This window comes from Procambarus clarkii, chromosome 38 (assembly GCF_040958095.1).
Source record: "Procambarus clarkii isolate CNS0578487 chromosome 38, FALCON_Pclarkii_2.0, whole genome shotgun sequence".
Classification (NCBI taxonomy): domain Eukaryota; kingdom Metazoa; phylum Arthropoda; class Malacostraca; order Decapoda; family Cambaridae; genus Procambarus; species Procambarus clarkii.
In genome coordinates, this window is record NC_091187.1 from 20,043,641 (window position 1) to 20,071,248 (window position 27,608).

Sequence of the window (27,608 nt, forward strand, 5' to 3'; positions counted from 1 at the left end):
TTTATTTTCGTCTAATTTCTTTATAAAAAAAATACTCTTTTAGATTAAAATTAAGTTTTTTCGTGTTGTACATTCAGCACCAACATTATAATGAGTAAATATATCATATTTATTCATTACTAACATATTGCCAGGAAACTTTGTGAAGCCTGTGTAGCTTGTGGTAGCTTGCGGTAATTAGACGGACCGCCCACCACACCTCGGGCCCGGACACCAACTCCAACCCCCCTTCTAGGACAAACCAGAAAAAGGGAAAAACAAAAAACTATCAACTTCCCTGTGACCCCAGGCGACAAGGGTGTCAAAAGCGGGCTGTTTAAGAAAGATGCCAGGTGGAAATATCGGGACTCACAGAGCAATAAGTGCGCTTCGTTAGCTGGCGGTTTACCAGGTAGAACAGGTATCCTCCTTGTTTATAGTAGGTGTAGTTTGCATGAAGGGGAGCAGGTATCCAGACGTTCAGCTGTCGTCAAGGTTGAACAAAACAATCCCGAGGTTCTGTTCAAGTTCAAGTATGTTTATTGAGACAAGAAAAAATTACATCTCAAAGGGATAGAGTAGCTTAGGTTATTTCTTTCTTCTTCTTCTTGATAGTAGGTGCAGTTTGCATGAAGGGTTTGTCCTCCCGATGACTGCACCAGTACAGATGTTGGTAGAGGCGTTTATGTTGAAGATGATAAGAGTTTCAAAAGTGCTTGTTTCGTTGTGGTGTAGACAGAAAAGCAGCAACTAAAACAGAGTAGGTTATTTCTGCCCCTGTTTTGTTTACCTAATGGTCGGTTGTAATCCAAGGTTGCCCATGCAGGTTTAAGAGAAAACGAAATTTGTTTTTATATATACAACAGTTCTTACAATCTTGTAAATATAATCTTTATTCCAAAGTTATTTTAACGAATTATATATCTATCTAGTTAACACCCTTTTTTGGGTTGTCTTTATTTGGTTTGCTAGTGATTATTTTTTTAAATAAAAGAAATGGATAAACCCATTATTTGTTGGTTAGATAGTACCCAAACATTTTTGAGGTCTTCTGACGCCATGAACTGCTGTGTTTGCAAGATCATTGTTATAGTAAATTAACATTAGATACGCTTTTATCTTCAAGGTAGAAATGGTCAGGTGTGTCACTAAGGGTATATTTCAAAAGAAAGGATGTTTCAGTTAGGTACCCCTCAAGGGGGAGTTTAAAGACCCACTTTATTCAATGTATTAATAAATATATCATCAGAGATGTATCCTCCAGGGATCACGACCACCATATATGCTGATGACAAGGCACTTCTGATAACAAAATCCAAACTGCCCTTAACATACTTGGAGCAGCCTGTCATAAGGTAGGCTTATAGTTGTTAGTGCAGAAAAAGCCAAATATTAAGGTAAGAAACGATAAGAAATTTACATGAAATAATAAATATAGTACTTTAAATGACAAGGAACAACTAAGTCCACTACGAGCTCACCATAGCCCGTGCTACTTGAAACTTTTGTTCCGAGTTCAAGTTCAAGTATGTTTATTGAGATAAGCAATAAATACATCTCAAAGGGATAGAGTAGCTTAGGCTATTTCTACCCCCCTTTGTTCCGAGTAGCTGAATTTAAAACAACAGCACAAGGAACTGAGCCGTGTTCACAGGTACAAGTACCTGGACATGTATATAGGATACACAGCTCATCACTGTATGTACTTTTACCGGAATAACAATTTGAATTTGAATGCGAGAGTAAAAGTGCTGAAATAAATTGTAACATATATTTACGTGTACATGTTTGGTTGACTAGACACAACGAGTTTAGTGGTTTTGTATATTTATTTAGTATAGTCTTGGTTACAGCAGTTGGTTTGTTGGCATGTACTGAAGTGTAGTAGTAGTTGAGACGAAACGAAGCCTGGAGCAGGGAAGAAAGCTGAGTGAGGTCGAGGTTAGAGAGCTCGGATGCGGCGTGAGAGTCGAAGAACGTGGTGCTCTGAATGCGGGCGGAGTCGAAGAGCTCAAGTGCGAGACGAGAGCATAGAAGCTGGATGCGGCCTGAGTCTGGCTGTCTGCTGTGTGTCGAGGCTGAAGCGTCTTGTGAGGGTAGGAACTGAACCCGTCGAGTGTTACATTGTTGTTGGTGAATGTTAAAGATGTCAGGTATCTCTGAAGCGTCTGTACTGAACCACTCTTGGAGTTATACTGATGATATTGATGAAGATTAAGCCACCCAAGAGATGGCACGGACATGAATAGTAGTAGACCTTTTGGAGTGAATGTGATCTTTGGTGTGAAACTATGTGCTGAGGTCGTAATTAAATCGTCAGTCCTTACTATCGCGGGGACGGATACTGCTTGACAGTATTTATGAGGATCTCCAGCTGCTGGACACCTTTTTGACCAGAAGAGTGGCAGTGTTGATGGCTTCAGGGTGGTTACTGCAAGACTCAGGGATTCTTAAAGCTCTTCAAAGGTCGTTGGTTGCTTCACATCCAGGAGATAGTGAAGTAGTGGCTTTTCTGTGATTGTTTGGCAGAAGATGCATTCCCAATATCTGGGTTCACCAATTTCACAGTTGCATCTGTAACCTACTGTGTCAGACCGAAAGATCTAGCGAGACACAGGTACCCTAGCTAGTACTGTGTCACACCGTAGGATCTAGCGAGACACAGGTACCCTAGTACTGCGTCACACCGTATAGGATCTAGCGACACAGGTACCCTAGTACTGTGTCACACCGTAGGATCTAGCGAGACACAGGTACCCTAGTACTGCGTCACACCGTAGGATCTAGCGAGACACAGGTACCCTAGTACTGCGTCACACCATAGGATCTAGCGAGACACAGGTACCCTAGTACTGCGTCACACCGTAGGATCTAGCGAGACACAGGTACCCTAGTACTGTGTCAGACATACACATATTGCATCAGTCAGCGAACGAGGCAAGCAACATGAGCTTCTGGTGCCGGCAGGTCCTCCCCTGGACCCCCACTCCCACTAAGTGCTCAGTAAACATGGGTCCAGCTGCTGGACACATTTCTTGGCGGGCAGACCCTTTACCTCATGCACACTGTCAACACGGCCGCATGGTGGCGGTGAAGTGAACAGGTAAATTGCTCTCATGCCTCATGTATCTGAAGTTTGTGTAGCGCCGCTCACCACCAGCGCTCCGCGCTTGTCTCGCGCTAGCTGCTAAATATTAAAATATATGACGCAGTAATACATCAACTTTTGTTTGTCCATCCACGTTGCGGTAGTCTGCGATGGCGGAGAAAATGACCATGTATATATACCTAGCATAACGGAAACTCTTGAGAGTGTACCGTAAATTATTATTATTATTTATTTTATTTTTATTTATATATACACGAGTTCTTACATTTTTGTACAGCCGTAGCGTTTCGGGCAAGTCCTTAATCCTATGTTCCCCGGAATACGACCCGCCAAATCGTTTAACAACCAGGTACCCATTTTACTGTTGGGTAAACAGAGGCTACAGGTAAGGATTGGCGCCCATTAAATCCTCCCCGGCCAGGATACGAACCCAGGACAAGGCGTTTGCTATTTTTGTTTATGCTAGGATGTAAAGCAGGATACAGAGCAGGATACTTTGAGAATGGAGTTACAGAGAACGAAAACAACAGATATCAGGAATGCAGTGAATGAGATATCGATCTCATTCGATGAAAAACAGCGCCATTTGTTGCATGTAAGAGCAACACACATGCTATACTAAATATGTTACAATTCCATTTATAAATTGAATTTTCATAAATTTTAATTTATTTTCATTTAATTATTTTGTGTGAATTGCGTTGGAATTGAGCTGTGTTGTTTACCATACCATTCATTTCGTAAGTATAGTTTATTTTTTTTATTTTTTCATATTTTCATTTCATTTTTTAACTGTTTTTCTTATATTTCAGTGATGGAACATCAGATCACTTGATGTTCCTAATTTTCTGATGGGAACATCAGACCATTTGGGAAGGCATCGGACGAGGGAGTGGGGAATGGTGGGGATGACGAGGGGACGGAAGTGAGAGATGGTGGGGATGACGAGGGGACAAGGGAGGGGGGTTAAAGGTGGGGAAGGAAGGGGGCCCGGTGGAGTGGGGAATTGTTGGGAGGCCGAGGAGACGGGTGAGGGAGGGAATGGTTATCTTGAGATGATTTCGGGGTTTTTTAGTGTCCCCGCGGCCCGGTCCTTGACCAGGCCCCCACCCCCTGTCACCCCGTGACAGGTGACTAATAGCCAGGTACCTATTTTACTGCTAGGTAACAGGGGCATAGGGTGAAAGAAACTCTGCCCATTGTTTCTCGCCGGCGCCTGGGATCGAACCCAGGACCACAGGATCAGAAGACTAGCGTGCTGTCCGCTCGGCCGACCGGCTCCCTTGGTGGGGAGGACTGGGGGGCAGGGAAGGTTGCTGAGCCACAGCAACACGTGGCCGGGAACTGCTAGTGTATATATATATATATAATAGAGAGAGAGAGGTATTTATACCTCAATAAACTAATCACAATACCAATGCAACACTATGAACAACACCACCAACAATAACAACCAGAGCCTCAACAGGCCGCCAGCTCCCCCTCCAGACAAGAGCACATGAACGGTCTGTAATTGCCACGAATAACGGCACATTAATGAACAAACTTGGGAATAGTTTTCTCCCGCCCTGAAAGACTTCCCCAAGCCGAGGATCAAGATTAATTAAACTTGGGGAGTCGGAGCTAAAGAAAAGAGGATCGGAAACTGCCGGCCGAGGTATTTTTACCCCTCACTCGTCTCGGGTCAACCCTCTTACTCTCCATCTATTGCCGAAAATGGCAAGCTTGATTTGCTGCCCGTGATATTGACTAGTTTTCTCACTTCTGGATTTCAAAGAACTCTGGACAATACTGCTGATTTTGGTTTTATATAATGGAAGGTATGGGTAAATAAATAAGGAAAGAGTGAAGTGAAGATTGACCAAAACATTTATCAAAAAACATTTATCAAATGTTTTCTCAAAACATGTATTGTACTAAGACATTTTCGAATTGTAAAGGTGATAAATATTTGATGGAATTCCAAATATTACATCGGACGGATATTTCTCACGCAGCCCATTAACGTGTAGGGAAACCAGACGAGAGGTCCTGGTATACACAAGTGTGCTTGAGTTTACACACCAGACGTGAGGCTCTGTATACACACATGCACGGTAACCAGTCATGTGGACTTTTGTACACACATGTAAGGTCACCAAGCTTGTGTTCCTGTGTGCACACACATCTGGACCTTATTCTAGACCTTTCTGGCTTGTGGAAATGTTCCCGATTTGTCCCAACACCCTAAGATTAATTCTCAACACCCACAAGCACAATGTGTTCTGACCAGCAACATGTGCAACTCTCGTCTCCGCAACCAGAGCGGATCCTATTTCAACTTGCCGGAAGCCCAACCAACTTGAGTTTCAATATTAACTTCCTGTTAGGCAACGGAAGGTAAGTTAGTTATTGGGACTCACTGGTGCATCAGCTATTGTGGTTAAACTGTGGTGGAGTCGCCTACCACAAACATGTTGAAACTGAATGTATAATATATTTCCAGTAAAAAGCAAGTCTAGCATACATAAGACCCTGTTATTCATGATATATCTAAATGTGTATCGAGACATACACTTCTGGACCATCAGGATGTAAGCAGACATCAGCTGATCAGGTACTTACCAGGATGTAAACAGACATCAGTTGATCAGGTACTTACCAGGATGTAAACAGACATCAGCTGATTAGGTACTTACCAGGATGTAAACAGACATCAGCTGATCATGTCTTTAGCTCCTACGTGCCTTCAGGATGTAAACACACATCAGCTGACCAATCTAAATGCCTAAAATCCTGAAGGTGCTTCTAGGCACCTACAGGATTTCGACACAATTCAACTGATCAACGATTTAGCTTCTACGCCCATTCAGTATGTAAACAGACACGGGCTAATCAGATGGCCGGCCCTTACTGCCCTTCAGGATGTAGAGAGATATCCCCTGAGCAGCAGCCGCCCCTCTATACACTAATGGACACTAACCTGTGCTTTTCTTCCAGGTGACTGTGGGTGGGGGAGTGCCCTGGGCGTGACACTCGAGGGCCACCTCCTCCCCGCCCACCACCGCCACGTCGTGCGGCTCCACCACCCACGACGGAGGCACTGAAACAGTTTGGCGCGAGCTGTTACTTGACGTACGCACACCACAAGAGGGTTTAAAGCCTGGATACACGTACACATATGTATTGCGCACACTGAAAATGACTCAATTAATATAAGGTGATACCATAATCAGAAACGTGGCACGGATAGATGTTCTTAGAGCCAAAATAACGTCCAACGTTTCGTGCCAAAGAACAAGCATGTGTGCCCCTGTCAAATACCCTGCGAATCTATTAGGTGGTAATCATGTCTCCCCTAACTCTTCTCTTCTACTGACGTGAGGTTTAATTACAATAGTCACTCCTAGTAGCTCATACCTCTCAGCTCGGGTACTAGTGTGGTGGCAAACCTCGGAACTTTCTCCAACTTTATCTTGTGCTTGACTAGGTATGGATTCTACGCAGGAGCTGCATACTTCAAAATTGGTCTGACATATGTTGTATACAAGATCCTGAATGATTCATTGCATAAGTTACTAAAGGCAGTTCTTATGTTGGCCAACCTAGGATGTATGTGTGTGTATGTGTGTGTGTGTACTCACCTAGTTGTACTCACCTAGTTGTGTTTGCGGGGGTTGAGCTCTGGCTTTTTGGTCCCGCCTCTCAACCGTCAATCAACAGGTGTACAGATTCCTGAGCCTATTGGGCTCTGTCATATCTACATTTGAAACTGTGTATGGAGTCAGCCTCCACCACATGTGTGTGTGTGTGTGTGTGTGTGTGTGTGTGTGTGTGTGTGTGTGTGTGTGTGTGTGTGTGTGTGTGTGTGTGTGTGTGTGTGTGTGTGTGTGTGCGCGCGCGCGCACAAGCCACCATAGTGACTGGGGAGCGGCTCTCACCAGATAGTGAACTCTTTAAGTGGTAGGACGGGCCCCATTATTCACAGCCCTCACTGTTATTATGGGACCAGGCAGCGAATGGCCGAATGAAGCAAGAGAAGGAAGAAAGGAAGGAAGGAAGGAAGGAAGGAAGGAAGGAAGGAAGGAAGGAAGGAAGGAAGAAAGGAAGGAAGGAAGGAAGGAAGGAAGGAAGGAAGGAAGGAAGGAAGGAAGGAAGGAAGGAGACATAGTAAATGAAGCAGCGAAGGAAACAACGAAAGAGGAAGAGATCGGACTGTTCCAAGGGTGGCACAGTCAGGAGCCAAGGGTGGCACAGTCAGGAGCCAAGGGTGGCACAGTCAGGAGCCAAGGATGGCACAGTCAAGAGCCAAGGGTGGCACAGTCAGGAGCCAAGGGTGACACAGTCAGGAGCCAAGGGTGGCACAGTCAGGAGCCAAGGGTGGTACAGTCAGGAGCCAAGGGTGGCACAGTCAGGAGCCAAGGGTGGCACAGTCAGGAGCCAAGGGTGGCACAGTCAGGAGCCAAGGGTGGCACAGTCAGGAGCCAAGGATGGCACAGTCAAGAGCCAAGGGTGGCACAGTCAGGAGCCAAGGGTGGCACAGTCAGGAGCCAGGGATGGCACAGCCAGGAGCCAAGGGTGGCACAGTCAGGAGCCAGGGATGGCACAGTCAGGAGCCAAGGGTGGCACAGTCAGGAGCCAAGGATGGCACAGTCAGGAGCCAAGGGTGGCACAGTCAAGAGCCAGGGATGGCACAGCCAGGAGCCAGGGATGGCACAGCCAGGAGCCAGGGGTGGCACAGTCAGGAGCCAGGGATGGCACAGTCAGGAGCCAGGGGTGGCACAGCCAGGAGCCAGGGGTGGCACAGTCAGGAGCCAGGGATGGCACAGTCAGGAGCCAGGGGTGGCACAGTCAGGAGCCAGGGGTGGCACAATCAGGAGCCAGGGATGGCACAGTCAGGAGCCAGGGGTGGCACAGTCAGGAGCCAGGGGTGGCACAATCAGGAGCCAGGGGTGGCACAGTCAGGAGCCAGGGGTGGCACAGCCAGGAGCCAAGGGTGGCACAGTCAGGAGCCAGGGGTGGCACAGCCAGGAGGCAAGGGTAGCACAGTCAGGAGCCAAGGGTGGCACAGTCAGGAGCCAGGGGTGGCACAGCCAGGAGCCAAGGGTGGCACAGTCAGGAGCCAAGGATGGCACAGTCAGGAGCCAAGGGTGGCACAGTCAGGAGCCAAAAATGGCACAGTCAGGAGCCAAGGGTGGCACAGTCAGGAGCCAAGGGTGGCACAGTCAGGAGCCAGGGGTGGCACAGCCAGGAGCCAAGGGTGGCACAGTCAGGAGCCAAGGATGGCACAGTCAGGAGCCAAGGGTGGCACAGTCAGGAGCCAAGGATGGCACAGTCAGGAGCCAAGGGTGGCACAGTCAGGAGCCAAGGGTGGCACAGCCAGGAGCCAGGAGTGGCACAGCCAGGAGCCAAGGGTGGCACAGTCAGGAGCCAAGGATGGCACAGTCAGGAGCCAAGGATGGCACAGTCAGGAGCCAAGGGTGGCACAGTCAGGAGCCAAGGGTGGCACAGCCAGGAGCCAAGGGTGGCACAGTCAGGAGCCAAGGGTGGCACAGCCAGGAGCCAAGGATGGCACAGCCAGGAGCCAGGGGTGGCACAGTCAGGAGCCAAGGGTGGCACAGTCAGGAGCCAAGGATGGCACAGTCAGGAGCCAAGGGTGGCACAGTCAGGAGCCAAGGGTGGCACAGCCAGGAGCCAGGGGTGGCACAGCCAGGAGCCAGGGGTGGCACAGCCAGGAACCAGGGGTGGCACAGTCAGGAGCCAGGGGTGGCACAGTCAGGAGCCAGGGGTGGCACAACCAGGAGCCAGGGGTGGCACAGCCAGGAGCCAGGGGTGGCACAGCCAGGAGCCAGGGGTGGCACAGTCAGGAGCCAGGGGTGGCACAGTCAGGAGCCAGGGGTGGCACAGTCAGGAGCCAGGGGTGGCACAGTCAGGAGCCAGGGGTGGCACAGTCAGGAGCCAGGGGTGGCACAGTCAGGAGCCAGGGGTGGCATAGACAAGCACAAGAAGCAATCTGTACTCGCCTATAAACTTATGTCTTCAACCCTCAATATATATGGAAATCGCACCACTCTATTCAAGAGAAACCAGCAGGCTGGAGGCAATTCTCTGTCCGCGCTCTCTCTCTCTCTATCTCTGTCTCTGTCTGTCTGTCTGTCTGTCTGTCTGTCTCTTTCTCTTGTTATTAACCTTTCACTTATTTACTTTTTTCCTATTCACTCATATATAGAAACTTATACAATCGTAAAATACTGATAAAAACGGCTCTCTTGCTTTCAAAGTCAACATTCAAAACAGGAAACGTGTTGGGGAGAGTTACCTTGAAGTGGGTATTAACTCTGACATTGTAAACGACTTACTGGGCTCAAAGACACACTTCAACCCATGAAGACATTTACTAGTTGTAATATTGATATCAATGCTTAATATGCCAGATTATTTGACACTGTGTGTTAGTTCCTTAGTCCAATAATATGTACTGCTTTTAATTAACTTTTAAATCACTACATTGAACAGAGTAGAAGAAACTGTTCCTGGGTTATTCAAGATGTATAATAATCATTAACACGTTTGAAGAACTAAAGCTTCTGGCAAATCTTGAGAGAATGAGACAAGCAATCATGCCTTGGTTGCTCTGAGATCAATTATTTTGTGCCCCTTAGTATGTCAGTGATTATTGTTAATACACTAATTCACTCTCTGCATGCTTGCTGCTTGAGTAAAAATGTCTGCAACATCATCATATTGAGCTTTGAAAATGGAGCTTATTTGTCAGTTACATCCCCAGTTATCAATATGTCGTGTCATATCAATGTGTCCTGTCAAACAGGCACAATACACACCCACCTGCAAGAAGGGCGATAAAAATATACAAACAAATCACACTATATATATCACACTGTGATACATATCAACCAAAAATCAATTGGAGCAATGAGATGACACCCAGCCGCGCACCTTACCCCCTGCACCATGACATGCTGTAAGTTATACCACCTGGTAATCCACTGGAACCACAGGAAGTGTGGAGGCGTCACTGAAGCCAGTTCAAGTGTTTACGTGTGACCCACAAGCACTGTGGGGAAGGTCAAGTAGGGCCTTAACCCCCACCCTGCAGCTTCAGAGACACAAGCCGGAGTGTAGGGTTGATCACCTACTATACCTACACCACAGTTCATAAGGGTTATATGTAAAGCTTAGACTGGCTTAGACTGGCTTCGGTGAAGCCTCCAGACTTCCTGTGGATGCAGTGGAATCCCAGATTGTATAACTTATACCAATTCACAACGGGTAGAGTTAAGGTCACCTTACCCCTGAAAACAACCTTATAAGGGTAAGGTTAAGGGGTCACCTTTCCCCTGTAACTCACCTTACAGGGGTAAGGTTAAGGTCACTTTACCCCTATAACTCACCTTACAGGGGTAAGGAGCGCGACTGAGAGTATCCTGGTCGCTGGGTCGAGCCACCTTAGTGTTACAATTGATTTTCTCGGTAATGAGAATCTTGCTCGTCTAAAAGCGGCCACACTTCAAACAATTGTCTCTTTGTTAACAAGGTCTTAAGTGTATTATCTTGACACTAATGGCTTGTTACAATCGTCAACACAACACACTGACGCTGTCTGTAATTTGTATAGACACTATATTTGCACACAGCCTAAAAAGTCAGGTTAAACAACTCAATAAACTTTACACAAATAGAACTAGTTACACTACAACTAGTGTAACTAGTTGGAGCCTGGGGTGACACAGTCAGTCAACACACCCTACCATTCAGTCATTCAGTGGGAAACAGACCCTACCATTCAGTGGGAAACAGACCCTACCATTCAGTGGGAACCAGACCTGACCATTCAGTGGGAAACAGCCCCACAATAACATCAACACAGAGGCCCTCCAGCGCCATGAGCCACCCAGACCCCGTAAGAGAAGGGCGTTCAACTCACCCATGACGTGCATGGTGGCCGAGGCGGTGGAGGAGGCGGCGGAATTGGAGGCAGTACAGGTGTACTCGCCGGCGTGCCTGCCGCGGATGTCCGAGAACACCAGGTTGGAGAAGAACTGTGAGTGGGTCTCTGTGAGCACGGGGTCCCTGGGCAGCGGGCGGCCGTCCCTCGACCACCTCAGACTGATGGGCAGGTCACCACTCAGCAGGGAACACGCCACAGACAGCCTCATCCCCTCCACCAGACCCTCGGGGAACTTGAGTTCTGCCAACACCGGCGGCTCTGACGGTAAGAAGCACACACGATGAGTTTGTGCACACATATATATATATATATATTATCAAGTGTTATATAATACAATGAAGCTCAACAGGAGCGCACTGGAGACTTTTCACAGGACTTGACAGCAAACATTTACCTGCAAACAATGTCAAGCTTAACATCCAGCTATTATATAATTCTGGAAGAAATGGTAAGGTGATTATCAGGAGAGAGCGCTAAGTTTTTACGACTATAAAGCACTGGGAAGGGGTCAGGATAAGGATTTGGGATGGGACGGGGCAAAGGAATGGTGCCCAACCATTCAGGTTGGGGGATTGAACGCCGACCTGCTAGATGCGAGGTCGTGGCTATTCCGACCAGTCCAAGTGGTTGGGTTTCTGGAAGAAAAACATATTCCGAGGATATTTTGTCTATACATGAGGCAAAGCAGTTTTCTCACTACAGTAATATTATAAGTTAAGTACAGAGTTAAGATAAGGTTCAATTTATAGTTAATTGATGAAAGATGCAAATTAGAATAATTTTTATTATAAAAAATGAGAGGAATAACTTCTGACAGAATATACAGATCAAGAGAGAGTCATGGAACACGTAATGTGCGGCAGGTGGAAGCCAGATGTGTGAGAGGTTCACAGGTGACTGACTTGGGTCAGGCGCTCTCTAACTCCTCTGCAGTCTCCCCACTCACCCCCCCTCCACCCCCAACCCCTCCTCCTCCCCTCTACATGTATGAATAACAAATGAAAGAATCCTCGACGACTCCCGCTCTGCCGGCATTATGTTCGGCTCAGAATTTGCACAAGTTTGAGAAAGAAAGTTTGAGATGTGAAGGTTGAGGTGTCAGGAGGTTAGACAAACACCTGGAGCACGAGCAGGTCTTAGAGTCTCCTGGCACTACCGGCCTTCTCCCTCCTGCTGCGTGATGGTTCACCTTCCTTACCCCAAGTCTTAAGGTACTCAACCATTAGCAAAACTGAGTTGTGAAGCATTTATTCAACTATGTTTTCCAACAAGTAGACGGATGCAGTTGGCAATTGTCGATTCAAACAATTTTCCCGCAACGGGCGTTTTAAGCTAATTCGCCGATAGTTTTATCTCCTTTTTTAAAAGTTGGTACCACATTAGCATCCCTCCACGACTCATGTACTCTGCCTGACTAGTGATTTATTGCACAAACAAGACTGTGGCTCGTAGAGCTCTTCCTTACATTCTTTAAGTACTCTGGCAAACACCTCGTTTGGCCCTGGCGACTTATTTGCCTCTAATTGTTCTATTTGTTTAATAACTTCCTCCCCGGAAACCACTAACCTGGTCAACCTGTCCTCTTAACTACCACTATACAGTTGATAGGCTGAAGACATAATGATAAGTGCTTCTTTACAACAGAAACTAAATATCTATTTAACTACTCATCTCTTTGTCATTATCAGTTATCTGACCCATCACAGTGTTACTGAACCTGTCCTTTACTTAGGCTTTGTTTTCCGCCCGTCCTCCTGTTTAGGCAGTACTTATAGTAACCATGTGGACCAACCTACATATATCGACGTAAAAGGCAATTAGAAAGTAGAAATAGGAACTACTGAATGTGGACAAACCGGAAAAGTTGTTGTACTGATGTTGCAAAAAATCTAACCTTCCTAGGCCTGATACACACTATTTGAGGCCTAATATAGTACAAATGTGTGCTATACTAGGCTTAGGAATACTTAAGTTTGGTGTTTAGCTGTATTTTTCGGATTCTATAAAGTGAATAAAACACAATTTTACAATTTGTCTATTACGTGTATGTACGATGGTCCACATAGTTCCAAAATGTACTATCTAAACTCAGTCCTGCTACTTAGTACTACAAAGGCTGGGTTGCACTTTTATATAACTGAAAAAATCCTTTAGGATTTGTCTCTGCCCTGGTACACACACCTCCTTCTTTTGGCTTTTCTAATTTCTTCGTTAACATTTCAAACTAGTTTGATAAATTGTTGTTCTAGACTGACCCTCCTTCTTAATCCTTCTATACAAAGCTTTCTTTTACATATAGGGAATTAAATTCCAGAATTAAATTACATGTAATTTAATTCATATTAATTTACACTACTTTTTAGAATTTGATTAACATATGTGGCATTTTCTTATGCATATGTGGCATCTTCCTTGACATATGTGAAGCACTGTTCAGTAAACGATCAGGTGTACTCAGTCCTTTGTAATGAGCTTTTCATTCACACACACGAGGTTGGTGGATATATTAACGAACGTTTGGTCAACGTCTAAGACGTTCAGACACAGGTAAACGTTTCCTCGAATCTCGACTGTTGCCAAGATGGCGACGACTCTCGTCACCATCATGGCAATCTGGTCACCTGACCAGATTGACAGACAGACGGACGGGTTGGCAAACCAAAAGACAGACGGGACAGTTGGACAGAGAGGAGGAGCTCTTATGACCTTCGCTACTCCACGACTGTCCATAAGCATTAAAAAAAAAAGACAGGAGCTGACGTGGATGCTGCTGACGGCTGACAGGAGCAACAGGCTCCCTCCTGACGCCCTGATATTTAAAATTATGAAAATGAGTTAACAAGCCGCACAGACACGCCAGTCACTTGTCTGACGGACCAAAAACTTACCACTACGATATTTTAACTTTCCAGAAAGTTTGGTCATTTTGCAACAGTAATGAGGTCAGCCCTGTAACTGACTTGTTGTTCAGTAATACATCCGCTGCTAGCTGGCTACTGTACTTGTTTGGCAACAGTGCATGTCTGGCTCCAACACCTGTGTGGCTCCAGCACGTGTGTGGCTCCAGCACGTGTGTGGCTCCAGCACGTGTGTGGCTCCAGCACGTGTGTGGCTCCAGCACGTGTGTGGCTCCAGCACGTGTGTGGCTCCAGCACGTGTGTGGCTCCAGCACGTGTGTGGCTCCAGCACGTGTCTGGCTCCAGCACGTGTCTGGCTCCAGCACGTGTGTGGGTCTAGCACGTGTGTGGGTCTAGCACGTGTGTGGCTCCAGCACGTGTGTGGGTCTAGCACGTGTGTGGCTCCAGCACGTGTCTGGCTCCAGCACGTGTGTGGCTCCAGCACGTGTGTGGGTCTAGCACGTGTGTGGCTCCAGCACGTGTCTGGCTCCAGCACGTGTGTGGCTCCAGCAAGTGTGTGGGTCTAGCACGTGTGTGGCTCCAGCACGTGTGTGGCTCCAGCACGTGTGTGGGTCTAGCACGTGTGTGGCTCCAGCACGTGTCTGGCTCCAGCACGTGTGTGGCTCCAGCAAGTGTGTGGGTCTAGCACGTGTGTGGCTCCAGCACGTGTGTGGCTCCAGCACGTGTGTGGCTCCAGCACGTGTGTGGCTCCAGCACGTGTGTGGGTCTAGCACGTGTGTGGCTCCAGCACGTGTGTGGGTCTAGCACGTGTGTGGCTCCAGCACGTGTGTGGCTCCAGCACGTGTGTGGGTCTAGTACGTGTGTGGTTCCAGCACGTGTGTGGCTCCAGCACGTGTGTGGCTCCAGCACGTGTGTGGCTCCAGCACGTGTGTGGCTCCAGCACGTGTGTGGGTCTAGCACGTGTGTGGCTCCAGCACGTGTGTGGGTCTAGCACGTGTGTGGCTCCAGCACGTGTGTGGGTCTAGCACGTGTGTGGCTCCAGCACGTGTGTGGGTCTAGCACGTGTGTGGCTCCAGCACGTGTGTGGCTCCAGCACGTGTGTGGGTCTAGCACGTGTGTGGCTCCAGCACGTGTGTGGCTCCAGCACGTGTGTGGCTCCAGCACGTGTGTGGCTCCAGCACGTGTGTGGGTCTAGCACGTGTGTGGCTCCAGCACGTGTGTGGGTCTAGCACGTGTGTGGCTCCAGCACGTGTGTGGCTCCAGTACGTGTGTGGGTCTAGCACGTGTGTGGCTCCAGCACGTGTGTGGCTCCAGCACGTGTGTGGCTCCAGCACGTGTGTACCTCCAGCACGTGTGTTGCTCCAGCACGTGTGTGGCTCCAGCACGTGTGTGGCTCCAGCACGTGTGTTGCTCCAGCACGTGTGTGGGTCTAGCACGTGTGTGGCTCCAGCACGTGTGTTGCTCCAGCACGTGTGTGGGTCTAGCACGTGTGTGGCTCCAGCACGTGTGTGGCTCCAGCACGTGTGTGGCTCCAGCACGTGTTTGGCTCCAGCACGTGTGTTGCTCCAGCACGTGTGTGGCTCCAGCACGTGTGTGTGTCCAGCACGTGTGTGGGTCTAACACGTGTGTGGGGTCCAGCACGTGTGTGGCTCCAGCAGGTGTGTGGGTCCAGCCATTACAACAACACGTGCCCACACAACCCTCCCCAGCAGGAGGCGGCATCGCAGCTCTAACTTACTGACGACAGCGAGGAAAAAGGTGGCAGTGGCTGAGCGTCCCTGAGCGTCGGTGGCTGTGCAGGAGTAGTGGCCTACGTCGTGCTCAGCCTCCACGCTCTGGATCACCAGCGTCCCGTCGCCCCGGGGCGTCCTACGCGACGTGGAGGTGAGCGGACGACCGTGCAGCGTCCACGACACCGTCGCCAGCGGGTATCCAGCGACGGGACAGACGAGGGACGCCTCGGTGCCCTCCACGGCGCTGACGTTACCAGGGGTCCGCGTCGTGGGTGGACCTGTGTGAGGGGGCGGAGGTGGTCAGACGCTGATTCATAGGTCAGCATGGGCAGTACAAGCACAGGAGAGTGCTTTAAGGCAGTATAAGCACAAAATAACATCCATTCCCTTGGTTTAATGCTTAATATCAAGCTTCATAACATTTTTTCAGGAATGCAGAACACATATATCACCATGAAGACACAACCGTCACGTTCTGATCACCGTAGATCACCATGATGACAGTGACGTCACGTGGTGATCTCACCAGCATCACTATGAGGAGAGTGGCAACTTGTGCTGATGTCACTAACCCACCTGACCAGAGTAAAAGTATTAAAAAGGCGCGTATAACCGACCCGACAAGAATGTGGCGTCATTTGTATACAAAACTGCCCCACACGTCGGCTTCCCCACTACTATCATGAAGCCAGTGACGTCATGTACTATCCTGGCTAATATAACCCGCCAGTCTACTATCCTTCACAGTAATCACCTCTCATAACAACAACTTTGTGTCTCACTATCAACAAATGTTTCCTTTAGTTTAGAAGAAAGTTTACCTTTGTGTCTCACTGTTTTGTCAGGTGTTTTTGACTCCTTTTCCTTAGTCAAATGTTGCTGAAAGTTTAATTAACTGTAATATTAATTTAAAAGATTTAATAACTGTGATGAAAACATCAACTTGGTGACTGATCCAAGTCGACAAAATTCTGCTATGAATTAAAGTTAAAAAAAAATGTCAAAGTGAGCTTGAGCCCATTACCTATGGCTTCTTTTCAGTGAACTTTGTTTCATTTAGCAGCAAAATGTCCAATACACACATACACAACAGACGTCCCTGTCCGTTATTTTTCCTTTCTTAATATATTAATATCCGGAACCTCCTCTGACACACCTTTAACCTAAATTTATTCCTAAGGATGTCATGTCATTACATCTTTGGCAGCATCTGTTTAATTCTGTCTTAGAATAACAGTTATTTGGTCAGTGTTTGGCAGGTGTTTAACACCAGCACCTTCTCTCACGTCCCGCTCTTTACCTCTTGTGATGCTGCTGGACTTTAACTTTCCGTGGCCTATGAGTTCCCTGATTTCGCATCACTGAGAATGTTGAGTGGCTGAGTCTCCCATCACGGCCAAGAATACGAGCCGTCCGTAGACAGAGGAGAACATGGGAGACAGAGGACAGCACACCATCCTGGTACACTGAAAGACCTCTTAATACTGTCACCTGACCCCATGTACGACTGCAAGATTAACATGTTTTATACGTGAAGATTTCGACCTACCGTACACGTTGAGTCTGGCTGAGTGGTGAACTTTGCCAGCCGTGTTGATAGCTGTGCAGGTGTACGTGCCTCCGTCCAGGTGATCCACGCTGCTAATGTTCACCTGACTCACCACCTGCCCGCCCACGTCCACCCAGGCGCCTACGCCCACTCGCTGACCGCCGTAGTGGGCGCCAGAGGGCGTGAGTGGGCGTGCGTCCAGCATCCAGGTGACGACGGGGGCGGGGTGGCCCAGCGCCGTGCACTTTAGGGATACGGGCGGCCCGGGCTGCAGGGTTTGCTCAATGAAAGTGTGGCGGAGGATGGGCGGCGAGTCTGTGGAGGGCGGGTGGTGGGTGTTAATGTGGGTGGTTGGTGTGAGCGTGGGCGGTGGGTGTTAGCGTGGGTGTAGGTCATTAATATACGTGTTGGTGTGGGGGGGGGGGCGAAAAAGATATGACCATTAACTAGGGGGATCTAAACACAAACCCGCTAACATGATACCTTCAAACATCACGCCACTATAATACAATATTCCTGTTGAATGATCTCATGTACCGGAACCAACTGACTGAACTGCTGGCAGGAAATAATCTTAGCTTGAGTCACAGTATGAAACAAGGAGGCCGTATACGTCTAGTCACACAACAGTATTACTTTTATATCTTTTACAGCCCAAGTCACCACAAACCCAAGGTCAATCGCGCCCAATATTATCCCAATCAGCCGCTAGAAATTGCAAAATTAATAAATACTTTTTAGCAAACCAAAAAATCCTAACCTCTGATGGAGAGCTGGATGGTCGCCTGGGCCTCCCCCAGGCTGTTGGCTGCCACACATTGGTACATTCCAGAGTCCCTTTCTGCCACACCAGCGATGGCCAGACTGTCCCGCCCCTGCAGGACCATGTGGGAGTGAGTGTGGGGGTGCAGGGCTGTACCGTCCCTGTACCAGCGGACCTCGGACACCGGCGTACCTTGTACCTGACAGCCAAGCGTCACGCGACTGCCGGCGGGCACCATCTGGGGAAGAGGTATGCAAAGGCGGTTAAAAGCAGGAATGTAAAGTTACCTGTAAGAGGGCTAACAGTGACTGGTTGGCGGTCATGGTGTGTCGCATCTGGGACAGTCAGTCCCTGCCGTCGTGTCTGGGACAGTCAGTCCCTGCCGTCGTGTCTGGGACAGTCAGTCCCTGCCGTCGTGTCTGGGACAGTCAGTCCCTGCCGTCGTGTATGGGACAGTCAGTCCCTGCCGTCGTGTCTGGGACAGTCAGTCCCTGCCGTCGTGTCTGGGACAGTCAGTCCCTGCCGTCGTGTCTGGGACAGTCAGTCCCTGCCGTCGTGTCTGGGACAGTCAGTCCCTGCCGTCGTGTCTGGGACAGTCAGTCCCTGCCGTCGTGTCTGGGACAGTCAGTCCCTGCCGTCGTGTCTGGGACAGTCAGTCCCTGCCGTCGTGTCTGGGACAGTCAGTCCCTGCCGTCGTGTCTGGGACAGTCAGTCCCTGCCGTCGTGTATGGGACAGTCAGTCCCTGCCGTCGTGTCTGGGACAGTCAGCCCCTGCCGTCGTGTCTGGGACAGTCAGCCCCTGCCGTCGTGTCTGGGACAGTCAGTCCCTGCCGTCGTGTCTGGGACAGTCAGTCCCTGCCGTCGTGTCTGGGACAGTCAGCCCCTGCCGTCGTGTCTGGGACAGTCAGCCCCTGCCGTCGTGTCTGGGACAGTCAGCCCCTGCCGTCGTGTCTGGGACAGTCAGTCCCTGCCGTCGTGTCTGGGACAGTCAGTCCCTGCCGTCGTGTCTGGGACAGTCAGTCCCTGCCGTCGTGTATGGGACAGTCAGTCCCTGCCGTCGTGTCTGGGACAGTCAGCCCCTGCCGTCGTGTCTGGGACAGTCAGTCCCTGCCGTCCCACAGTCAATATTGACGCCCTGGCTAATCTCATCCCTGGCCAGGAAAAAACCCACTCAGCAGTCTCGTAATTAAACCTAATAAAAACAAAGAGGAAAAAATCGGCTGAGCTCCAGAGGGAGGAAGAGGTAATGGTTGGAGAGTAATTGGTAATACAAGACCTGCCTCAGCTCGTGCCACAGCGGCCCCACCTGCCTCACCACGTGCCACAGCGGCCCCACCTGCCTCACCACGTGCCACAGCGGCCCCACCTGCCTCAGCCCGTGCCACAGCGGCCCCACCTGCCTCACCACGTGCCACAGCGGCCCCACCTGCCTCACCACGTGCCACAGCGGCCGCACCTGTCTCAGCTCGTGCCACAGCGGCCCCACCTGTCTCAGCTCGTGCCACAGCAGCCCCACCTGTCTCAGCTCGTGCCACAGCGGCCCCACCTGCCTCAGCCCGCGCCACAGCGGCCCCACCTGTCTCAGCTCGTGCCACAGCGGCCCCACCTGTCTCAGCTCGTGCCACAGCGGCCCCACCTGTCTCAGCTCGTGCCACAGCGGCCCCACCTGCCTCAGCTCGTGCCACAGCGGCCCCACCTGTCTCAGCTCGTGCCACAGCGGCCCCACCTGTCTCAGCTCGTGCCACAGCGGCCCCACCTGCCTCAGCCCGTGCCACAGCGGCCCCACCTGTCTCAGCTCGTGCCACAGCGGCCCCACCTGTCTCACCACGTGCCACAGCGGCCCCACCTGTCTCAGCTCGTGCCACAGCGGCCCCACCTGTCTCAGCTCGTGCCACAGCGGCCCCACCTGTCTCAGCTCGTGCCACAGCGGCCCCACCTGTCTCAGCTCGTGCCACAGCGGCCCCACCTGTCTCAGCTCGTGCCACAGCGGCCCCACCTGTCTCAGCTCGTGCCACAGCGGCCCCACCTGTCTCAGCTCGTGCTACAGCGGCCCCACCTGCCTCAGCCCGTGCTACAGCGGCCCCACCTGCCTCAGCCCGTGCTACAGCGGCCCCACCTGCCTCAGCCCGTGCTACAGCGGCCCCACCTGCCTCAGCCCGTGCTACAGCGGCCCCACCTGCCTCAGCCCGTGCTACAGCGGCCCCACCTGCCTCAGCCCGTGCTACAGCGGCCCCACCTGCCTCAGCCCGTGCTACAGCGGCCCCACCTGCCTCAGCCCGTGCTACAGCGGCCCCACCTGCCTCAGCCCGTGCTACAGCGGCCCCACCTGCCTCAGCACGTGCTACAGCGGCCCCACCTGCCTCACCACGTGCCACAGCGGCCCCACCTGCCTCAGCCCGTGCTACAGCGGCCCCACCTGCCTCAGCACGTGCCTCAGCGGCCCTACTGAGAGTGAGAGCTAGAGAGGAGTGAGAGGAGGGAGTAGACTGACCTGGAGCGGGGGGTGGGCGGTGACCTGGAGCTCCTGGAGAACGGTGAGGGTGAAGTGGGCGGTGTCGGTGCCCGCCCCGTTGGCCGCCACGCAGGTGTAGCCGCCCGCGTCGGCTGGCCCCGCCCGCGCCCCGCCCGCCACTGCACCCCGCACCCACACCCGCCCACCGCTCACGCCCATGCTGGCACCCACAGTGCCCAGCTCCCCGCTCACACCGTCACGTGACCAACTGTTGGAGGAAATGACTGTTGCATTACACAAAGTTTGGTATATGATGGTACTAATTAAATATTATTTTTTTAACACAATCATATATAAACATTAAAATGAAAAATATAACAAATTAATAATAATACATGAATTTAAAAAAATAAAACTAATTTTTTTATTAATTTTGTTACTTTTTTATATTTTAACTTTTATATAACATTGTGTTAATAAAATAATATTATGGTTAAGTAATATTAGGGCCAACCTAATATTTCTGAAAGACTGTCTGTATGTCAGTGTTTGAGCAACGATGCGGGCCAGGCGCTTGGACTTAACTTTACCAAAATTGGCAGAGGGAATGGTCTGGGGTTCGGGGTGAACATAGGCTGGTCAGGGTCGCCGGAATTCAAAAGGGAACACCATGCCAGGGTCACATTTACACCCCCACAACGATTTTTAGCCCTGTCCCGCCGGCCACAGTTAAATTATGTCAACACAAACATTACAAAACTATTTCTTTTCTTATAGTAATATGCGCCATTATTAACTAATTTTCGAAAATTAACATAAATTTCTTGCTGTGCATAATTTGCCCGTATTGGCATAATACAGAGGCTCATTATCAAAGTCAGAGGGAACTATTATTTGTTTAGTATTTCACACCACTGAGCTCCTCTCAGTGGCCACCACCCACACATTACACTATTGTTTATAAGAGTGTGACAGAGACCGAGACAGACAGACAGCCACAGAGAGACGCACAGAGACGCAAACACAAGGAGAGAAAAATAGACATAAAGACAGAGAGCAGATAAATGAATGGATAGATGCATGAAAAGCTGGATGGAGGTATGGTCTGACTAATAGATGGATACATATATGAACAGGTAGATGGATAAATGGATAGATGGACGGGGTAGATGAGTAGAAGGTGGGATAGATGAATAGATGGATGGATAGATGGGTACATGGATGTTAGGGAGAATACGAGGGAGGGGGAGAATGGGGAAATGGGAAGGACAGCCAAACAGAGAGACCCGGGCACCGCCGGCCACGTCCATCGAGTCTATATAAATGAGAAAATATTTATGTGTCCGTCTGTACAAGGTTAGAGACCAGCTGACTAGGACTAGCCTCACCCAACTTTGACGGGTGAATGATCTGGGGTACGGGACGGACATAGGCTTTTTCATTATCCACCCCCATTAGGCTAGGGGGGGGGGAGGGGAGAGGCTGACTATCCTGGGTACCACCGGGTACCCCCTTCTATAGAGTATATAAGAAAATGTCTGTCTGTCAGTCCACAGAGGCCAGATGCTAGGAGCTAGCCTAAACCAACTCACTAATAGATATAACAGCTGTTAAATCTATCGGTAACACTCTATCAACAATCATCCCCACATGATAGGTTTCAAAGGTGTCAATGGTTGTTGCAATATAGCCCAACCGTACTTAAAGATATGCTTGGGGTTCGAACCTTACCACGCTACCATACTCTCCATACTCACAAGTCACCATGGAAAGTCGCTTGAGGCTAACCGAAACCTTTTGACGTGCACCCTCGAACGCGCACACAAAGATATTCTCTCTTATACACATTGATTCTTGCTTTTGTTTTCGTTTTATCGGGGACAGAAAGCCTGTGTATATGATATAAACAATTATGGTCCCCCCCCCCGAGGTACCTATTATAGGTACCGTAAATAGGTAACGCCCGGGTACCTGTTGACTGCTGGACGAGCAAAGGCATAAAGAGAAAGGAAATGTGCCCAACCATTTGTCCTACCTGAGAAACGAACCATGATCACTGATGATAGGTGGAGAACGAAGCCCGCTGTACTATGACACCCATGGCAGTACAATGAAACAATTAACATTGTAAGTTACTTCACACATATAAACATGACAAAATGGAAAAAATGTAGTAATTGCTTTTATTGAGTTTTGTTTAAATTCTTAAACAACCATTCAATTAATACAACTTTTATTTCTAGTTGAATTAGCTTTACAGCAAAATACTGCAACAATTAACACTGGTATTTATTGCCGCATCATTTGTACAACTTTATACATTTATTATACATTTATTATACATTTATGGGAGACTAATACATAACAATATTGCAACGTAAACATAATTAACGTATTATCATACATTCACGTCTTGCAGTGTTGATGTGTATCATTAACCACCCTTAGCCTTACATGACACTCTCATACGGACACATTGTGAGTAATATGGACACATTGTGAGTAATATGGACACATTGTGAGTAATATGGACACATTGTGAGTAATATGGACACATTGTGAGTAATATAGACACATTGTGAGTAATATGGACACATTGTGAGTAATATGGACACATTGTGAGTAATATAGACTTATTGTGAGTAATATAGACACATTGTGAGTAATATAGACACATTGTGAGTAATATGGACACATTGTGAGTAATATGGACACATTGTGAGTAATATGGACACATTGTGAGTAATATGGACACATTGTGAGTAATATAGACACATTGTGAGTAATATAGACACATTGTGAGTAATATAGACACATTGTGAGTAATATGGACACATTGTGAGTAATATGGACACATTGTGAGTAATATGGACACATTGTGAGTAATATAGACACATTGTGAGTAATATACACACATTGTGAGTAATATGGACACATTGTGAGTAATATGGACACATTGTGAGTAATATGGACACATTGTGAGTAATATAGACACATTGTGAGTAATATGGACACATTGTGAGTAATATGGACACATTGTGAGTAATATGGACACATTGTGAGTAATATGGACACATTGTGAGTAATATGGACACATTGTGAGTAATATGGACACATTGTGAGTAATATGGACACATTGTGAGTAATATAGACACATTGTGAGTAATTTGGACACATTGTGAGTAATATGGACACATTGTGAGTAATATGGACACATTGTGAGTAATATAGACACATTGTGAGTAATATACACACATTGTGAGTAATATAGACACATTGTGAGTAATATGGACACATTGTGAGTAATATGGACACATTGTGAGTAATATGGACACATTGTGAGTAATATGGACACATTGTGAGTAATATAGACTTATTGTGAGTAATATGGTCACATTGTGAGTAATATAGACTTATTGTGAGTAATATGGACACGCAGCATCGAATCTAGATATGACATATCACAAAAGACTGGCAACCCTGTAAAGAGGTCGAATGAAGGTTGAGAAGCGGGACCCTAGAACCGAAGCTCAACCCTTTCTTAAGCATTACAAAGAGAATATAACCTTCTCACATCACTTCCTGTTACCTCCTCCTTCTCCTACACTCACCCCTCCCTCCCTCCCCCCCTCTTCCACACAGCATCTCTACCTATTCCATCCCCACTCATCTCCCGGCCCCAGCATCCCTGAAGGTGATGCTGGGATATTGACGAATTGATATTAGCGTCAAGTCATCCAATATATCTTGGTGGGGCGAGGAGGCCCCACGAGCAGCGAAGGCGCTGCATCTTTTCGCTCTTATTATAATGGTAAATACACTGTCTCACAGGCTAATGGATGGTATTGTGGCTATCGGCAGCAGTAGGATATATTTGACTAGGTTTTGCTTGTTTTGGCTCACTCGGTGCTCCATACCTGGTGCTCCACACCTGGTGCTCCATACCTGGTGCTCCACACCTGGTGCTCCATACCTGGTGCTCCATACCTGGTGCTCCATACCCGGTGCTCCATACCTGGTGCTCCATACCTGGTGCTCCATACCCGGTGCTTCACACCTGGTGCTCCATACCTGGTGCTCCATACCTGGTGCTCCATACCTGGTGCTCCACACCTGGTGCTCCATACCCGGTGCTCCATACCTGGTGCTCCATACCTGGTGCTCCATACCCGGTGCTCCATACCTGGTGCTCCATACCTGGTGCTCCATACCCGGTGCTCCATGCCTGGTGCTCCATACCTGGTGCTCCATACCTGGTGCTCCACACCTGGTGCTCCATACCTGGTGCTCCATACCTGGTGCTCCATACCTGGTGCTCCATACCTGGTGCTCCATACCCTGTGCTCTATACCTGTTGCTCCACACCCGGTGCTCAAAACTAGGGTCTAGATTCACGAAGTAGTTACGCAAGCACTTACGAACCTGTCCATCTTTCCTCAATCTTTGGCGACTTTGTTTACAATTACTAACAGTTAATGAGCTCCGAAGCACCTGGAGGCTGTTTATAACAATAACAACAGTTGATTGGCAAGTTTTCATGCTTGTAAACTGTTTAATAAATGTAACCAAAGCCGTCAAAGATTGAGGAAAAATTTACCCGTTCGTAAGAGCTTGCGTAACTGCTTCGTGAATCTGGCCCCAGGAACTTGCATATTAGGACTTACCTATCAGCGTGTAAGATTAAGTGACGGCAAACTCTTTATGCCTGGTCCAGTAGGCTTTATGTACCTGTGGCTTTATAATACAACTTTTCTGACGTTTGAATTTGTTGGAGTTGTGTCTGGAGGAGGCTTCCACAACTTCCTTCAGTGCGTCTCACCTGTTGACAACCTGTTCAGGCTACAAGTGTTTCCTTACATGTCTCTGACTCATCTTAAAGAGGCTGTTTTTGTCCATCTGGCCTATTCCCCTCAGTATCTTGAATGTTGTGATCATATCCCTTTGTCCTAATAGCTTATCTCAATAGCTCTGTGCTTTTTTTTAATTTAATTTTATGCTTGATAAGGTGCAAATTGTATGCCGGTGTTATATTGTAGTGTTAGTCTGACAAATGTTGTGTAGATAGCCCTGAAAGAGCCCTAATTTATTTGTCTTAACGGTGTAGTTATCACCTAGTCTCCTCTCATCCTCATTACCTTACACGTGTTGGGATTTAATTCCAGCAACCATTTGTTTACCTACTCCTGGTGTTTAATCAAGGTTCTCGAGTAACTTTCAGCAGTCGTCCTCTATTTTTACATTCATTATCAGTTGTGCATCTTCAGGTGTTCATCATTCTTAAGCTGATTACTTTCTCCAACACATTACACGGAATACTTGCCGGTGACACTAGACTGTAACCAGGTGATCAGGTCATTGATTGATGAAGATTATGCCACCCAAGAGGTGGCACGGGCATGAATAACCCGTAATATTCCAGGTAATTTTCTTACCACATCTATAGTGACTACAAAATATTTCTCCGGGCCATTCATCTCACACAGGGAGAGTTAGCAGCCCTGAACTTGCGAGGAGCTCGTGTTTCAGCAGCGTCATTCACTCTCTTGTGCTCGTTGGCTGTTACACTATCATGAGCTTGCAACAAGATTAGTGTCAAGGCTCAGAGGGTTCGGCTATGAGAATAAGTTAAGGGAACGCATCTTACAACCATAGAAAATAAAGCTGGGACGAGCTAGACAGGTAAGGGAATTAAAGAAATACAAGGAAATACCCTGTAAGGGAGGTCAACAAGTGTAATATAGAAAAAAAGAATTGTTACAATTATATCACAAGTACAATAAGGGCGGTAGACGAGGCATAGAGAGGCGTCACTCCCCGTGGGCAGTGACAGACAGACACTGACAGGTAAGCATTCAGTGTTACACAAACACAAAAAAAAAATCAATTTATCATTTAAATATTTTCAAACAACGCATGATTACAATACAGGAATTTGGCCGCGGCCGAGTGCTGGTGGTCCTCGTGCGTGACAAGAAAATTAAGGTTCGGTATTAACTATTTTTTTGTACAAACAACAATTTCCTTTGTAGTATTTTGTCTGCTGGCCTAACATGCGAGTCACACGCGCCCCGCACACATACACGCCCGCACACATACACGCCCGCACACATACACGCCCGCACACATACACGCCCGCACACATACACGCCCGCACACATACACGCCCGCACACATACACGCCCGCACACATACACGCCCGCACACATACACGCATACAAGAGCATACATATGTATCCAAATGCAGCGAACTTAACACCAACATAATAATGGATCTACAGAAGGAACACTGGACCATGTATGACAGTACCCATGTGTTAAGTTTGCAATCATAAAACAATTTGGCTGCATTTCCTTTCATCTCATGCATCTGTTGAGAGAGAGAGAGAGAGAGAGAGAGAGAGAGAGAGAGAGAGAGAGAGAGAGAGAGAGAGAGAGAGAGAGAGAGAGAGAGAGAGAGAGACAGACAGACAGACAGACAGACAGAGACAAAGACAGACAGAGACAAAGACAGACAAAGACAGAGACAAAGACAGAGACAAAGACAAAGACAAAGACAAAGACAGAGACAGAGACAGAGACAGAGAGAGAGAGAGAGAGAGAGAGAGAGAGAGAGAGAGAGAGAGAGAGAGAGAGAGAGAGAGAGACTGAGAGACTGAGAGACTGAGAGACTGAGACTACATAGCACAGGCACACACCACACACCTGCACCGTGGGTGTGTGGTGTGACCACATGTGCAGCGTGAGGGATTAAGGTGTGCCACACCTGCTAGGGCCACCACCAGCGGGGCCACACATACAGCGGACCTCTCCACCCTCCGGATAACCCACTTCTGGCAATCCTGATAAATTCTCCCCAGTTGTCAATACAGGTGACAGGGGGGGGGGGACGGGGAGCCCCCGGGGTGTCGGCCCAAGTTTATATTCATCGACACACATGACTGTAAAGTGTCGACGTGTGGGGGTGTATTCATGTGCGTGTGGGGGTGTACTCATGTGCGTGTGGGAGTGTACTCATGTGCGTGTGGGAGTGTACTCATGTGCATGTGCGTGTGTACTCATGTGCGTGTGGGGGTGTACTCATGTGCGTGTGGGGGTGTACTCATGTGCGTGTGGGGGTGTACTCATGTGCGTGTGGGAGTGTACTCATGTGCGTGTGGGAGTGTACTCATGTGCATGTGCGTGTGTACTCATGTGCGTGTGGGGGTGTACTCATGTGC

At 48.5% G+C, this 27,608-nt stretch overlaps 1 protein-coding gene and 1 long non-coding RNA gene across 2 annotated transcripts in view; both read right to left on the bottom strand.

Annotated features, from left to right (window-relative positions):
• The window catches only part of LOC138349880 (uncharacterized), a 609,089-nt gene that overhangs the window by 428,676 nt on the left and 152,805 nt on the right, over positions 1-27,608 (bottom strand). The window lies entirely within an intron of this gene.
• LOC123771936 (cell adhesion molecule Dscam1) overlaps positions 1-27,608 on the bottom strand; it is a 138,032-nt gene that overhangs the window by 77,675 nt on the left and 32,749 nt on the right. Inside the window, exons 6-11 of the mRNA XM_069337449.1 lie at positions 20,431-20,659; positions 17,937-18,177; positions 17,177-17,491; positions 15,633-15,905; positions 11,013-11,294; positions 6,051-6,170 (exon numbers count right to left, since the gene is read on the bottom strand). Coding sequence (XP_069193550.1) covers positions 6,051-6,170; positions 11,013-11,294; positions 15,633-15,905; positions 17,177-17,491; positions 17,937-18,177; positions 20,431-20,659 — 1,460 coding nt within the window. The remainder of the gene's footprint in view (positions 1-6,050; positions 6,171-11,012; positions 11,295-15,632; positions 15,906-17,176; positions 17,492-17,936; positions 18,178-20,430; positions 20,660-27,608) is intronic.